At 37.7% G+C, this 13,950-nt stretch overlaps 1 protein-coding gene across 2 annotated transcripts in view; it reads right to left on the reverse strand.

Annotated features, from left to right (window-relative positions):
• Positions 1-1,407: 1,407 nt before the first annotated feature.
• Positions 1,408-13,950, reverse strand: part of LOC127622892 (amyloid beta precursor like protein 2-like) — an 86,459-nt gene continuing 73,916 nt past the window's right edge. For both annotated transcript variants that reach the window (XM_052097027.1, XM_052097028.1), the window contains 4 exons: positions 8,488-8,570; positions 5,954-6,010; positions 3,472-3,648; positions 1,408-2,648 (listed from right to left, as the gene is read on the reverse strand). In XM_052097027.1, coding sequence (XP_051952987.1) covers positions 2,547-2,648; positions 3,472-3,648; positions 5,954-6,010; positions 8,488-8,570 — 419 coding nt within the window. In that variant the 3' untranslated portion in view covers positions 1,408-2,546. The remainder of the gene's footprint in view (positions 2,649-3,471; positions 3,649-5,953; positions 6,011-8,487; positions 8,571-13,950) is intronic.

Here is a 13,950-nt window from a genome sequence, read left to right on the forward strand (position 1 = left end):
AGTTTCGTTTTTACGGGCCAATGAGAAAAGGCCGTCATTTCCCTGAACCAATAGAAAAAAGCGAAATGTGCTCAAGGCAGTCCAATAACAAGAGTGATGGCTGAACTTGATTCAAGCTTGGACAGTGGTTCCGCATATGTGAAATGAGTTCCATTAGCTTACAATTAGGCTACTGTGCTATACTTTCCTGTCCTAATCCTAACTTTAAGCTCCACTCTTCACCATAATGTAACTCTCGAAATTTCAATACAACAGAAACTCTTTCAAAACTCAATGTTACAAAACATTAAATACCAACAAGTATTCCCCTTTATTTTAAAACACACACAAAAAAATAACACTTCATTTTAACATTTACTCTCCCTATCGAGCAAAGCACTACTGGAATCCCCTTCCCTGTTACACTTACCCAAACAAAAAATATTCTTGTGGTCCCAACAAAATCAATTGAAATCAACTTTTTTCTCATTGAAACAACTCAGTTCAATTAAGTTTGCTTGGTTGCATGTATTGGAGTAATATTAACAAGGTAAGATTCAGTAAGTTTAATGACATTGAAAGATAATTATTTTAGTGTACCTTGAACTACAGGCTAAATGGGATATTTACACTTAAAAATGTATTAATAAGAGGATTAAAGTGGTAAAAACACATGTTACACTTCTTTTTATTTTTTTTCTCTTCTTTACCAGCAATGGTTTTCATTTCACAAGATATGAACATCCTTTTTTAATCCATTATACATTCAAATATTAACACAAAAACAGAATGAGGGCAGAGTGACGCATCCATGGAAGTAGTGAATTTATTGATGTGTTTCCAACCTGTAACCATGAAGCCATTTTCCACTGGATTCAATCATATTTTACTTATAATATATGAATCTTACATTATTTTCCCTTCACCCCTACAACCTTTCTACAATCGAGCAGACAATGACAAGGTCCGAAACTGGAGCCATTTAGGTGCATAGTGGAAGTCACATACAGAAATACTGTCACAGGAAGAGGGGAAAATATAGAAAAGAAGTGAACAAACTTAAAAAATATATATATCATAACATCTCATAAGAACAATGCACACCACAGGTTGTCCTTGATAAAAGCAATGATTGCAACATCAACTATACAGGCATACAAAGACTAAGAATGGGTTGGTGGGAATAGCTCCTTTTTCCCCTTGCATTCCACACAAATGCACAATATTGGCTTTCACTTGCCTTGGCCTCCAGCTGGGTAACTTTTTGTGCGTTTTCGCCTTTATAACGATCTGCAAGGTCTATCCTTCTGGGACTGATACAATAATCTATACATATAGTATTATTATAATTACAGAGGACTGCGTTAATGTATCTACACTTTTTGATTGAAGCAATGTGAGCAAAGTATTGCCACATGTTAAACCCCCCGTAGTAGTTGTCGTCATTATGTAGCTACGACATGAAAATGCTGTTTAATTATGTGTAAATTGAGCCCAAGCTGAATGCAAACACTTTATAAGGGTCAGATCTACTCTTATAAAAAGGGTGAGTGGACGTAACAGCAGGAAAATTAACATTCATTATGTTGAATCAGAGTTAGAGATGTTGGAGTGTGATATGGGAGGCTGGAGGCCCCTAACCTTGTGGCCCTCTCCACTTTAAACCAATCAACCATGATCTTCTGCAGGGGCTACACTGTTTTATTGGTCCAAGTATATGACACCATAACCAAAAGATAAAACCAAAATCATAGATTATGTAGCAATGTAACTGTTCATTCTGAAAACAAATAGGGCACCTCTACAACTAAACATCCACAATCAGCCAAAAGATGGAGCAGATTGTCACGCCATTCTACTTAATCATTCATCATGTCTAACACGGGTGATGGTATCAGATGTCTGGACCAGGAATATCAGTCCTTTAATCTCAAAGTTTAAACTTGAAACCCAGCCAAAATTTAAGCTCTAGAAAAAAGAAAAAAGACTATAAATAAATTTTACCATCTGCTTTGCCTATTTATGCATTTCATGTTTTTAATAATTACATAGTAAATGAATTTATGATTTATTTTTATATTTTGTGATTCGCTATACATTTAAATTGTTACAAATAACCTTCATATACAAGCAATCTATTGAGAAAAAAAAAAAAAAAAGTATTTCCGACAGCCAGCAACAGTGTAGAGAAATTAATGTCTCTGTTATATTGATTGTTTTGGCTTTGCTGTACAACAATAACTTGATATGAGCTTTAAAAGGAAAATGTAAAAGTTAAAACATTATATGTTCTAATTGTACGGAAAATCATTTCCAAGCTAATTTGCGAAATCACATTCTCCTTATTTAAAAACATTTTTAACACAAATTGACCTTATAAAAAGAACAAAACTGAGCTCCATTGAACAACAGTAGCAGTATTAGAAGTAGTAGATTATTCAACCGTTTTTTTTGTTTTCACTAAATTAACCAGAATGTGCATTTCAAATGCATGAAATTATTTCAAGAGAGCAGTTTTATAATTGGTCAGTAGTATGTTCGCCCCTCTCCATCTCCACACCCGATGGCTAAATCTGCATTTGCTCCAGATATTTGTAGGTGGGGTTCTCATATCCATGATTCTGCATCTTGTTCAGGTGACGCTCCTCTGGAGTTAGCATAGGGTCAACCTGTCACAGAAAAAAAATCAAAAAATGTATCAAAAGTTCATATATACCAAATTGGCTCATGAAAAGTTGTAATAATAGTAAGAGGTGGAGAAAAATAAATTGTACAGCTGGCTTGTAAGAGTCATTAGTTTGGGAAATGGACAACACTGGTTGTGCTCTATGTTTCGCTCTGTAGATTTAAAAGAATCAGCTCATAAGAGTCATTAGTTTGGGAAATGGACTACTCTGGTTCCACTCTATGTTTCGCTCTGTAGATTCAAAAGAATCTTCTAATAAGAGACATTAATTCATAAATCGGATAACACTGTTTGTTTATGCTGTAGATTAAAAAAAGATGAAAAAAATTAATTCAAGAACTGGACTACATTGGTCACACTGTATGTTCCATACTGCTGATTTAATATCTGCGTTGCAGTACACAGAATATTTCAGTGTAGTGTTCCATCCGCACCATCAGAAGAATCCTCATTTGATAAACGTTAAAGGAACAGTATATCATGAAAATCATTTGGTTACAGTATTTGTTACAAAATGAACCTTTTTGATTCCCAACCATAAACATCACTGTGCAATGTTGAAGCATGTGACCCGTGCGACAACCTTATTCAGCTGTAGTGTGTACATGGCCATGGATCAAAATGAATCTTTGAATTCTTCCAATATCTAGGTCTAAATGTAAACTTTTCTTTAAACCTGCTTATCCTTGGGTGCACCCAGTAAAAACATCTCCTTCATAAACATCTGGAGGCCATTAGTCTAGACTCCTTGCAGAATTGAAAACAATAAGAGTGAATGATGGAACGGCGTGTGACTGTTGCCTCACCTCCACAATGCCGTGACTGATGGTCCCATACTGCCTCTTCCTCAGCAGCACAAGACTGATCACAATCACAGTTGCTATGGCCACCGCAATCACCAACAAGCCAATCAGAGCACTGCTTCCAAAGCTGAAGTCATCCACCAGGGGGCGGAACGTTTCCTGCTCTGATCCACGACTGAACTGCGAGGGAAAGACAAACAAGCATATTTACGCTGCAAAGCAAAAGAGCCAAGACAAACACAGTTAACAGTGAACTTTCTGTGTTGGCTGCTGCTTGTATTGCTGAAGCAGGGGACTGAGATTGTAATTTCTGTACTGTAAGGCAACAATAGAGTTACCATGGCTATATAATGTGCCATATTTGGGAACTAATGAATTCACTACAGCTAGAAAGACAAATCACAGGAATGAAAGTGAGGGAGAGAGCTTTCAAGAACATTCTCTGACGTTCCACCAGGATTTACTTTCAAATCTGTTCGAACACATGACTACACAGACATGTAGAATTTTGAGAGATGCATACATTGGAGGAATTTTGGACAACAAGCTTGATTGTTTTAGTGCTTTGAGTAAGTCTATATGCTAAAACAATGTTTTTCTTGGTGAAAAACTGCAAGTGTAGAAGAATAGTTCACACAAAAATGTAAATTGTTTCACCCTTTACTCACCCTCATGTAATTTGTTCTATGGAGCACAAAACAAGTTCTGAAGAATGTTTACAACACTCTTTCTATGCAATGTAAGTGAATGTGGGAGGATGCTGTACAGCTATAAAAATTACCTAAAATATTCAACGTCTGGTGTGAGGAACGGACCAAATTTTAAAGGGATAGTTCACCCAAAAATGAAAATTCTCTCATCACTTAAACATTTGGGATGATATTACTTTCTTCTGCAGAACACAAATAATTTTTGAAAAATATTCCAGCTCTGTTTGTACAATACAAGTGAATGGTGACTAGAACATTAGGCAGCATAGAAGTAATCTGTAAGATTTTATTCTTCTAAATCTCCACTTTAAAAAGTTCACTTTCAGATGTGAAAGTAAACAGATACCACATGTGGCTTTCAGATGTAAAAGTGAAAGTGGAGTGGAGAAGTATAAAAGGACTTAATATTGATCTGTCATATGGATTACTTTTTGTTTCCTCTATTTGATTTTTGGAGCTACAATGTTCTGATCACCATTCACTTGTATTGTATGGACCTACAGAGCTGATATATTCTTCTAACAATCTTTCTTTGTGTTCTGCTGAAAAAGTCATAAATGGAAAATGGAAGATATGTATCTGGAATGGCATGAGGGAGAGATTTTCCATTTTTGGTTTTACTATCCCTTTAAATAAATATTTCCCCCAAAATTATGATTCCCCATCATTTACTCAACATTATGCCACCTCAAACTCGTATGACTGTCTTTTTTCTGCAAAACACAAATTAAGAATTTTTTGTTGGAGATATGATGTTTTTCATAAAATACAAGTCAATGGGGTCCAGCTCTTTCAAGCTCTAAAAAGGACAAAAAGGCAGCATAAAGGTAATCCATACAACTCAAGTGGTTTCATCCATGTCGTGTGAAGCAATATAAACAGTTTTAAATGAGATCCAGACCAAAATATTACTCCTAAATCTTGACATTGCAGTCACTTTTTCTTCGCATTTGACGCATGAGCAGAGTGTGTGTACATGCACGGAAAATAACTACATTTTGGTCTGTTTCTCAACCAAAAACAGAAGACATGAATTAAACCTCTCAAGTCGTATGGATTACCTTTTTGCAACCTTTATATCCTTTTTATAGGTTAAAAACGTTGGACCCCACTGACTTGCATTGTATTGAAAAAAACACATCATATCTTCGTTTGTGTTCTGCAGAAAAAGAAAAGTCCTAAGTCTGAGACGGCATAAAGTTAAGTAAATAATGAGAACATTATAATTTCTGGGTGAACAATTCCTTGAAATGTAAAGCTTGACAGCACATGGTCGCTGCTGCTATTGTTGAGTGGCAAAGAGCAGTGTGAACATTGAATTTAAATCTCTCCTTTTTAATTTTAGCATGATAGAAATAAAGTCATACATGAGGTGAGTAAATGATGACAGAAGTTTCATTACTGGGTGAACTACTCCTTTAAGAGTTAAGCTCATAAGTTAAATGAATGCATTTGTGATACTGATCTGCTTTGCAAAGTACTAAATGTGTTCAGACCGCCATTTCACACAAACGTTTAGTGCTTAATTCCATTTGTGTGAGAAGCTAATGATGAAGATAATGAACGATAAACTGTATCCGCTGGATTACATGCTCATGCTCTCACATTAAAAACATGCACACATGCTGTGGATAAATATAATATCATAAATGATGTAAAACTCCTTTGCTCAGACAAAATAGAAGCAGTCTATTGCAATCCCCCTTAATGCTCCTAACAGAAACTGCAGCGTTAGACAGTACCATGTATCTGCCACCAGAGAGTGCTATACTTACCAGAGGATCAACACCATTATAAATCACTTCCTTAACATCCAGAGTTTCATCAATTACCTGTCAACACAGACAGGGCAGTCTCAGTTACTTCCTTTGGAACTGAAGAGTAAGTATGTCTATGTTTGAGTTTGCAGTGTCTAAGTGTCTCGTTTGTTGTTTACTGCAACTGAAGTTAGTGGGGACCAAATGTAAAATTGAAAGACTTTGAACGTAGGTTATAAATGTTGTGAGTAAATCCAAAACACTATGATCTTTGATAGTCACTGCTTTCTGGTTAGAAGACATAGCTGGGTGCATTTAATGCAGAAAAAACCCCAAATCAAATAATTTTTTAAAAATAAAAATATATACACTCACCTAAAGGATTATTAGGAACACCATACTAATACTGTGTTTGACCCCCTTTCGCCTTCAGAACTGCCTTAATTCTACATGGCATTGATTCAACAAGGTGCTGAAAGCATTCTTTAGAAATGTTGACCCATATTGATAGGATAGCATCTTGCAGTTGATGGAGATTTGTGGGATGCACATCCAGGGCACGAAGCTCCTGTTCCACCACATCCCAAAGATGCTCTATTGGGTTGAGATCTGGTGACTGTGGGGGCCATTTTAGTACAGTGAACTTATTGTCATGTTCAAGAAACCAATTTGAAATGATTCGAGCTTTGTGACATGGTGCATTATCCTGCTGGAAGTAGCCATCAGAGGATGGGTACATGGTGGCCATAAAGGGATGGACATGGTCAGAAACAATGCTCAGGTAGGCCGTGGCATTTAAACGATGCCCAATTGGCACTAAGGGGCCTAAAGTGTGCCAAGAAATCATCCCCCACACCATTAAACCACCACCACCAGCCTGCACAGTGGTAACAAGGCATGATGGATCCATGTTCTCATTCTGTTTACGCCAAATTCTGACTCTACCATCTGAATGTCTCAACAGAAATCGAGACTCATCAGACCAGGCAACATTTTTCCAGTCTTCAACTGTCCAATTTTGGTGAGCTCTTGCAAATTGTAGCCTCTTTTTCCTATTTGTAGTGGAGATGAGTGGTACCCGGTGGGGTCTTCTGCTGTTATAGCCCATCCGCCTCAAGGTTGTGCGTGTTGTGGCTTCACAAATGCTTTGCTGCATACCTCGGTTGTAACGAGTGGTTATTTCAGGCAAAGTTGCTCTTCTATCAGCTTGAATCAGTTGGCCCATTCTCCTCTGACCTCTAGCATCAACAAGGCATTTTCAGCCCACAGGCGATACTGATGTTTTCCCTTTTCACACCATTCTTTGTAAACACTAGAAATGGTTGTGTGTGAAAATCCCAGTAACTGAGCAGATTGTGAAATACTCAGACCGGCCCGTCTGGCACCAACAACCATGCCACACTCAAAATTGCTTAAATCATCTTTCTTTCCCATTCTGACATTCAGTTTGGAGTTCAGGAGATTGTCTTGACCAGGACCACATCCCTAAATGCATTGAAGCAACTGCCATGTGATTGGTTGATTAGATAATTGCATTAATGAGAAATTGAACAGGTGTTCCTAATAATCCTTTAGGTGAGTGTACTTTTCTATTGCTATCAAACGAAAAAAGAAAAATCTAAAAGGCGTTTTAAAAATGAGTATTGAGCCAGGGGCTATCAGAGTATGTTTGATGTAGTTCAGATGCAAGACATGCATTCAGGATTTCATAAACCTCTGATAGCTCTTCTGAGATGTTTGAGAGAGACAGACATGCACAAATACAAACAACACAGGCAGAAATCTACAATCTGCATTCTAAAGACAGGTCATGCTAAAAGTGTAGTTTTCACTCTCAAACTGGCTCTTGTGTGTTCTGCGTTTAGAAGAAACAAGAATGTGACTGGGAAAATATGTGAATGAATGCTGGATATGAATGAGATAAGACTACAATAAAGAAGATTTGCATTTCCTGATGGAAATAGCAGTGCTTGCCAGGCATAAAAAGAACAGTATTTAAGTTTCAAGTCATTTTAAGACACATCCATACTAATACGTTTTTGTTTGAAAACTCAGTTTTAAGTTACCTAATGTTATTGATTCCTAGAGTGTCCAGTATTAGAGAGCAGTTTTAAGTGTCTGTACTAGTGTGGATGAGAGATGTAAATGTAGTCTAATAGACTAATTATAATTTAGAATGCAAAATAAATGCAAGAAATAAGACCAATGGGAAAGCAAATATTATACTTATAATATACTTAATATTAAACTTTGCAAGCACTGTAAATGCAAATGAATTGCATGACACAGTTATAACTATGAGATCATATTTATATAAATAATTAAAGAATAGCATCAGAGGGCAGGTTGAATCTGCATTTTGAAGGCATCCTTATGTTTTATTATCAGCACTTAAAGTGAAAGTTTAAGACAATCCTTCATTCTTATTTTCTTCTTCTCGCATTTCTTTGTTTCTTTTTTTGCGCTTTCTAACATTAGAGCTGGGGTTAGGCATTTGGCATGGACTTTAGTAATAAGTGTATATGGTGTGAGAGGCAGGCCGGCGTTCTCACCACGTTCTCGTTGATCTTGCCCTTGCTATTGATGATTTTTTCCTCTGCTCCGATCAAACCATCCAGACTGTTCATGCCAGAGCCTGCAGAGGAAACAGCCAATCAGAGACAGGAACACAAGTGGGCAACTAGCATTTTTGTGACTGAAGTAAAACTCCAATGCCAACATAAAAACATCAATTTTAGCACAGACCAAAAACTTTAGCCCCTGTCATTTTAGTTCTTCACAACACATTCAGTCATGTACGAAACTGCATGCATACAGAGCAAAGAAACTCATTCATTAATCATCCGGTTATTAAAATGTATGATGTAGAAGCTTAAGACTTAAACACCACTCAACCCCAAACCCTCCTGGACTAGACCAGACAATTTCAGTGTAAACACTGAGCTCATCTGTGGTCAAAAGATTGTATGTTGGTTGAGTTAGAGCCTTGAGACATCCTGTGAGCACTTGTTCCCAATAATAGTCCTATACATAAGCTATACTGCCCTTTAAACAATACAAACCATTGAGCTAACATCAAAAGAGCAGTAACAAATAATTTCAGAGTGAAACTGGATATTCAATGAAAACAACTGTTGGGAGGGACTTTTTTGTCCATTAGGAATTGATTGGATTGTGATAAGTTGGTGTTTCCTAATAAAATGCAGCCAGATCTGAATGAGAGTTTGTAGTCGATTGTGTAGAGCATGAAAATATGCATCAAATTACTGTGTTTGGCATGATTTCAGATTTTAGAATACATTACCAAAAAACGTAGACTAAAGAGGGCCTAAATAAATATTTGGCTATTGGTTAACATTAACCAAGATTGCGCAAGTGACATCAGTCGTAAAGGGAAATCATTTCAGAGGTGTGGCGAGTATTTACATTGCGAAGAAATATTAAGACAACAAACGAGCGCTGATGAATCATGTTCAATATGAACAGGAATTATTAAGAACATCTATTAATGGGGTCATGAAATGGAAAATAAAATATTCCTTGATATTTAGACATCTAAGAGGTAACTGTACTATGATAACAATGTACATTTCAGAACTCAAAACTTCCTCCCCAGTCTAAAAAGAGAATTTACTGTACAGTTCCCACCCATCTGAAACATCTCGTTTTGAAAACTGTGTGCGCTCAATTGTATTTACATGCCCCGCAACAGGTGTCATCGCACCTTTGGCCCTGCCCACTGGCACTCAGTATTGTAAACATAGGTAAAGAGACAGGCTTAGTGTGACCAACTATTCCTGAACACCAAAGGGGACCCATCTGGACTATTTTAATTATTATTTGTATATTTTGCATTAGACAGACATTTTCGACCAGGGTCATATTTATTGCGCTGTCTTTAAAAGATTCAGCGTCAAGTTACAGCTTAGAAAAAGAGAAGCCATTTGGCTTTATTCAGCTGCTCTGCATCTTGCATACATATATATATATGCGTTGTGTGTAAACCCTGAAATTTTGTTTCTTATGGAGATCTTGTTCATTCTCTCCGATTGAGTTTCAAATATGGCTGTATGATATGGCGCTGCACGATGTTAGCCAATCAGAACAGTATCCGTTTGCATTGAAGTTTAAAGGAGACGCTGAGGTCAAAACAGAGCATTTCTGTCATAGGGCAAAATTATTATTTATCACTAAACTATGACAGTTTTGGTGCAAAAAAATCCATTTCATGACTTCACAATTTCAATTCCATTTTAATAGAGTAAAACAGGGTCAATCTTGAAATTTATATTGAATTTGAAGGCTATATATATATATAATGGTGTAAATTCAACAGGTTCAAGGTTTTTGGTGTCACAACAGTGGTAAATGTTCTATTTAAATGCCAGAAACGTCCAAAAGACACAAATTAGTCCTGTTGCATCATACCACATCAGTGAAATCTCATTGGCCGAGAGGAGAACAATGCCTTCCACCCACACTCATTGTTTTACTGTCAAAGCAGCGGGTCACAACCGCTAAAAGATTAACTGTTCAGTGGCAGTCACAAGGTCTGGAGAGCAGGGCTTACAGCTTAACCATGCATTACTTAACCACTAACCAACAGGACAAAAGCACGCAACATACACAACACATGGACACTGGCTGCACAGACAAGTTCAATGTACAAAAACTTCAAAACAGACATGAGACGTCATGAGTCACCAAGACAATAACACAGTGAGATGACAACAAAAACAGCAAAATGATCTCAGGTTTATGCATTTTCTGAAGAAACTACGAGTGGTGGTTGCCAGTGGAAAACTCGCCACATTGACACTAGTGTATTCTGTATGGTTGCAGTGTACTGTTATGCAGTTACTACGCCATTCTGAGTGGTTTTAAGCATAATGCTGTGTTGCTAGGGTGTTTTGGGTGGTTTCTAGGGCAGGTTCTAGCAGGTTGTTTATTTGACCAAGTCAAAACAGCCCAAATCTCTATGATATTCCGGTGCTAGATATGGCTCAAATCCTTCCTTCACTGTAAATCTATGGGAATTTCACCAACCAGCAAAATTTGAAAGTCAAATTGCTTTGGAATGCAATCTTTCTAATAGCACACATCTTCTCAACAAAACTGAAGTATCATTCATGCACGCAGCACAAACAGTGACTATTTATGTGGCAAGGTTTTATACTTAATGCCAAAGCATACCCCTGAGTTAACAGTTTAAAGTGTGAAAAGCCCTTTTGAAAGGCTAGCGCGCTTGACTTTGTGCGAGACGGCACTAGAAAAACTAAGTATATGCGAGCCTTAAGGGTTTGTTCAAATGCCTAACCTCGAAGTATAAGCAATAATGGGCCTAAAAGTGATGCTTTCCATAGCCAAAAACAAACTACTATTAAGTTAAGAGCAGGTTATTAGTTCCACTCAGAAGGTTTAACGGTAAACTGGTTGATGTTACGACTGTGCAATCGGAGTAAAAATTGGCTGTGGGTCTTAGGAAACAGCACTCCTGCACCAGAGAAGCAAAATCAAAGAGCTTCAATTGTGGGAAGCGCAAGATAATGGGAAAGCGATGAAAGGCACAGAGGCTGAATAATTAACAAAACCTTGTGAACAAACGAAACCTAAGCAGCGGTCAACAGAGAGCTGGGTCTGAATGTAGCTGAAGCTGGTTATTTGTCTTCCTGACACGGCCAGGTAGCAAGGCAGCCATAACTGCTTCAGAGCAATACAGCACATTAACTCAGGACTCATTTTCCGATCCAAACAACTAATTAGCTTAACAAGCTGCCTGGACTTTTCATTAGGCAAAGCTCTTCTGAACAGACAGTGAGGGAAGAGATGTTTGATCTCTCCATCGGAGGGAGTGAATGAGTGAGAAAATAAAGAACAAGATGGTCAACAGTGCTGGAGGGACGGACAGAGTAAAAACATGGGGTGGAAATACAAAAATGATGAGGATAGATGGAGAAGGTGATTAAAGATGTATACAAGAATACAAAAAGGAAAACAAAAAAAGCAAACACGGATTTCTGCAGCTGAAGTATGGCTGGGCGATATAGCTAAAACAATTATATATAAATATTTATACATACATGTATGTACTCTCCTGACTTCAACTGTGTGTGTGTGTATATATATATATATATATATATATATATATACACACACACACACACACATACACACAGACAGACAGACACATATATACACACACATACATACTGCTGTATGAGCAACGTGCAGTTCATACAGTGAAGTAGGGTCAGAAGTTTACATACACTTTGTTAGTGTTTGGTAGCATTGCCTTTAAATTGCTTAAGTTTGTAGGCCTCCTTGCTCACACATGCTTTTTCAGTTCTGCCCACAATTTTTTTTATCTGATTGAGGTCAGGGCATTGCGATAGCCACTGCAATACTTTGACTTTGTTGTCCTTTTTCAGTTCTGTCCACTTTGCCATCTATTTTGTGATGAGCACCAGTCCCTCCTGCAATAAAATCACCCCCACAATATGATGCTGCCACCCCCTTGCTTCATGGTTGGGATGGTGTTCTTCGGCTTGCAAGCCTCATCCTTTTTCCTCCAAACATAACCATGGACATTATGGCCAAACAGTAAAATTTTTGTTTCATCAGACCAGAAGACATTAATTTTTTTTATCCCTTTTCTCTTAATTTGGAATGCCCAATTCCCACTACTTGGTAGGTCCTCATGGTGGCGTTGTTACTCTCAGTTGCCTCCGCTTCTGAGACCGCCAATCCACGCATTTTATCACATGGCTCGTTGTGCATGACACTCCGCGATCCACGTACAACTTACCACGCACCCCATTGAGAGAGAGAACCACTATTCGCAACCACGAGGAGGTTACCCCATGTGACTCTACCCTCCCTAGCAACCGGGCCAATTTGTTTGCTTAGGAGACCTGACTGGAGTCAAACAGCACACCCAGGATTCGAACTCACGGTGGTAGTCCGCGTCAATACTCGCTGAGCTACCCAGGCCCCCCCACCAGAGGATATTTCTCCAAAAAGTAAGATCTTTGTACCCATGTGATCTTGCAAACTGTAGTCTGGCATTTTTATGGCGCTTTTGGAGCAGTGGCTTCTTCCTTATTGAGCAGCCTTTCAGGTTATGTCGATATAGGACTAGATACTTGTCTACCCATTTCCTTCCTTGCTTCCTGAGTGTTATGATGGCTGCATGGTCCCATGGTGTTTTTACTTGCGTACTATTGTTTGTACAGATGAACGTGGTATCTTCAGGCATTTGGAAATTGCTCCCAAGGATGAACCAGACCCGTGGAGGTCCACAAATATCTTTTGATTTTCCCATGATGTCAAAGAGGCACTGAGATTGAAGGTAGGCCTTAAAATACATCCACAGGTACACCTCTAATTCAGTACACCTCCGATCAGAAGCTAATTGGCTAATTGTCATAAGGCTTAACATAAGTTTCTGGAATTTTCCAAGCTGCTTAAAGGCACAGTTAACTTAGTGTATGTAAACTTCTGACCCACTGGAATTGTGAAATAGTCAATTAAATGTGAAAAAAATATGTCTGTAAACAATCTCAATTATGAGTTAACAAGTAGGGGTTGACTGATATGTTTTTTTTTTTCAGGGCAGATACCCTTACCAATTATTAGTAATCAAGGAGACCGATAACCGATATTTGTGGCCGATATACATATAAAAATGAAAATGTTTTACCACTCCACCACAAAATGTCCTTTAAATGCTATTGAGCATGTTTAATGAAATATTGCAAAACAGAATATATCAATGTTATCTTTTGAAAAAGACTGGGAAACATGTCAACATTCTTTTTTCTAAAATGAATTGGAGGGAGCTCCTCGCAGCATTTATTTGAACTGAAATTTTAAATGTATAAAAAATAATGAACTAAACAGCTCATAACAGAATGTTATGTATTAACGTGATAACAGATAAGAATTGCTTGCTGGCTGTTTAGTCAAGTGCAAAAAGGGCAACAGGATTTTATTCACAACAGAGTTGAAAGATTTAA

Source organism: Xyrauchen texanus, chromosome 29, assembly GCF_025860055.1.
Source record: "Xyrauchen texanus isolate HMW12.3.18 chromosome 29, RBS_HiC_50CHRs, whole genome shotgun sequence".
NCBI lineage: Eukaryota > Metazoa > Chordata > Actinopteri > Cypriniformes > Catostomidae > Xyrauchen > Xyrauchen texanus.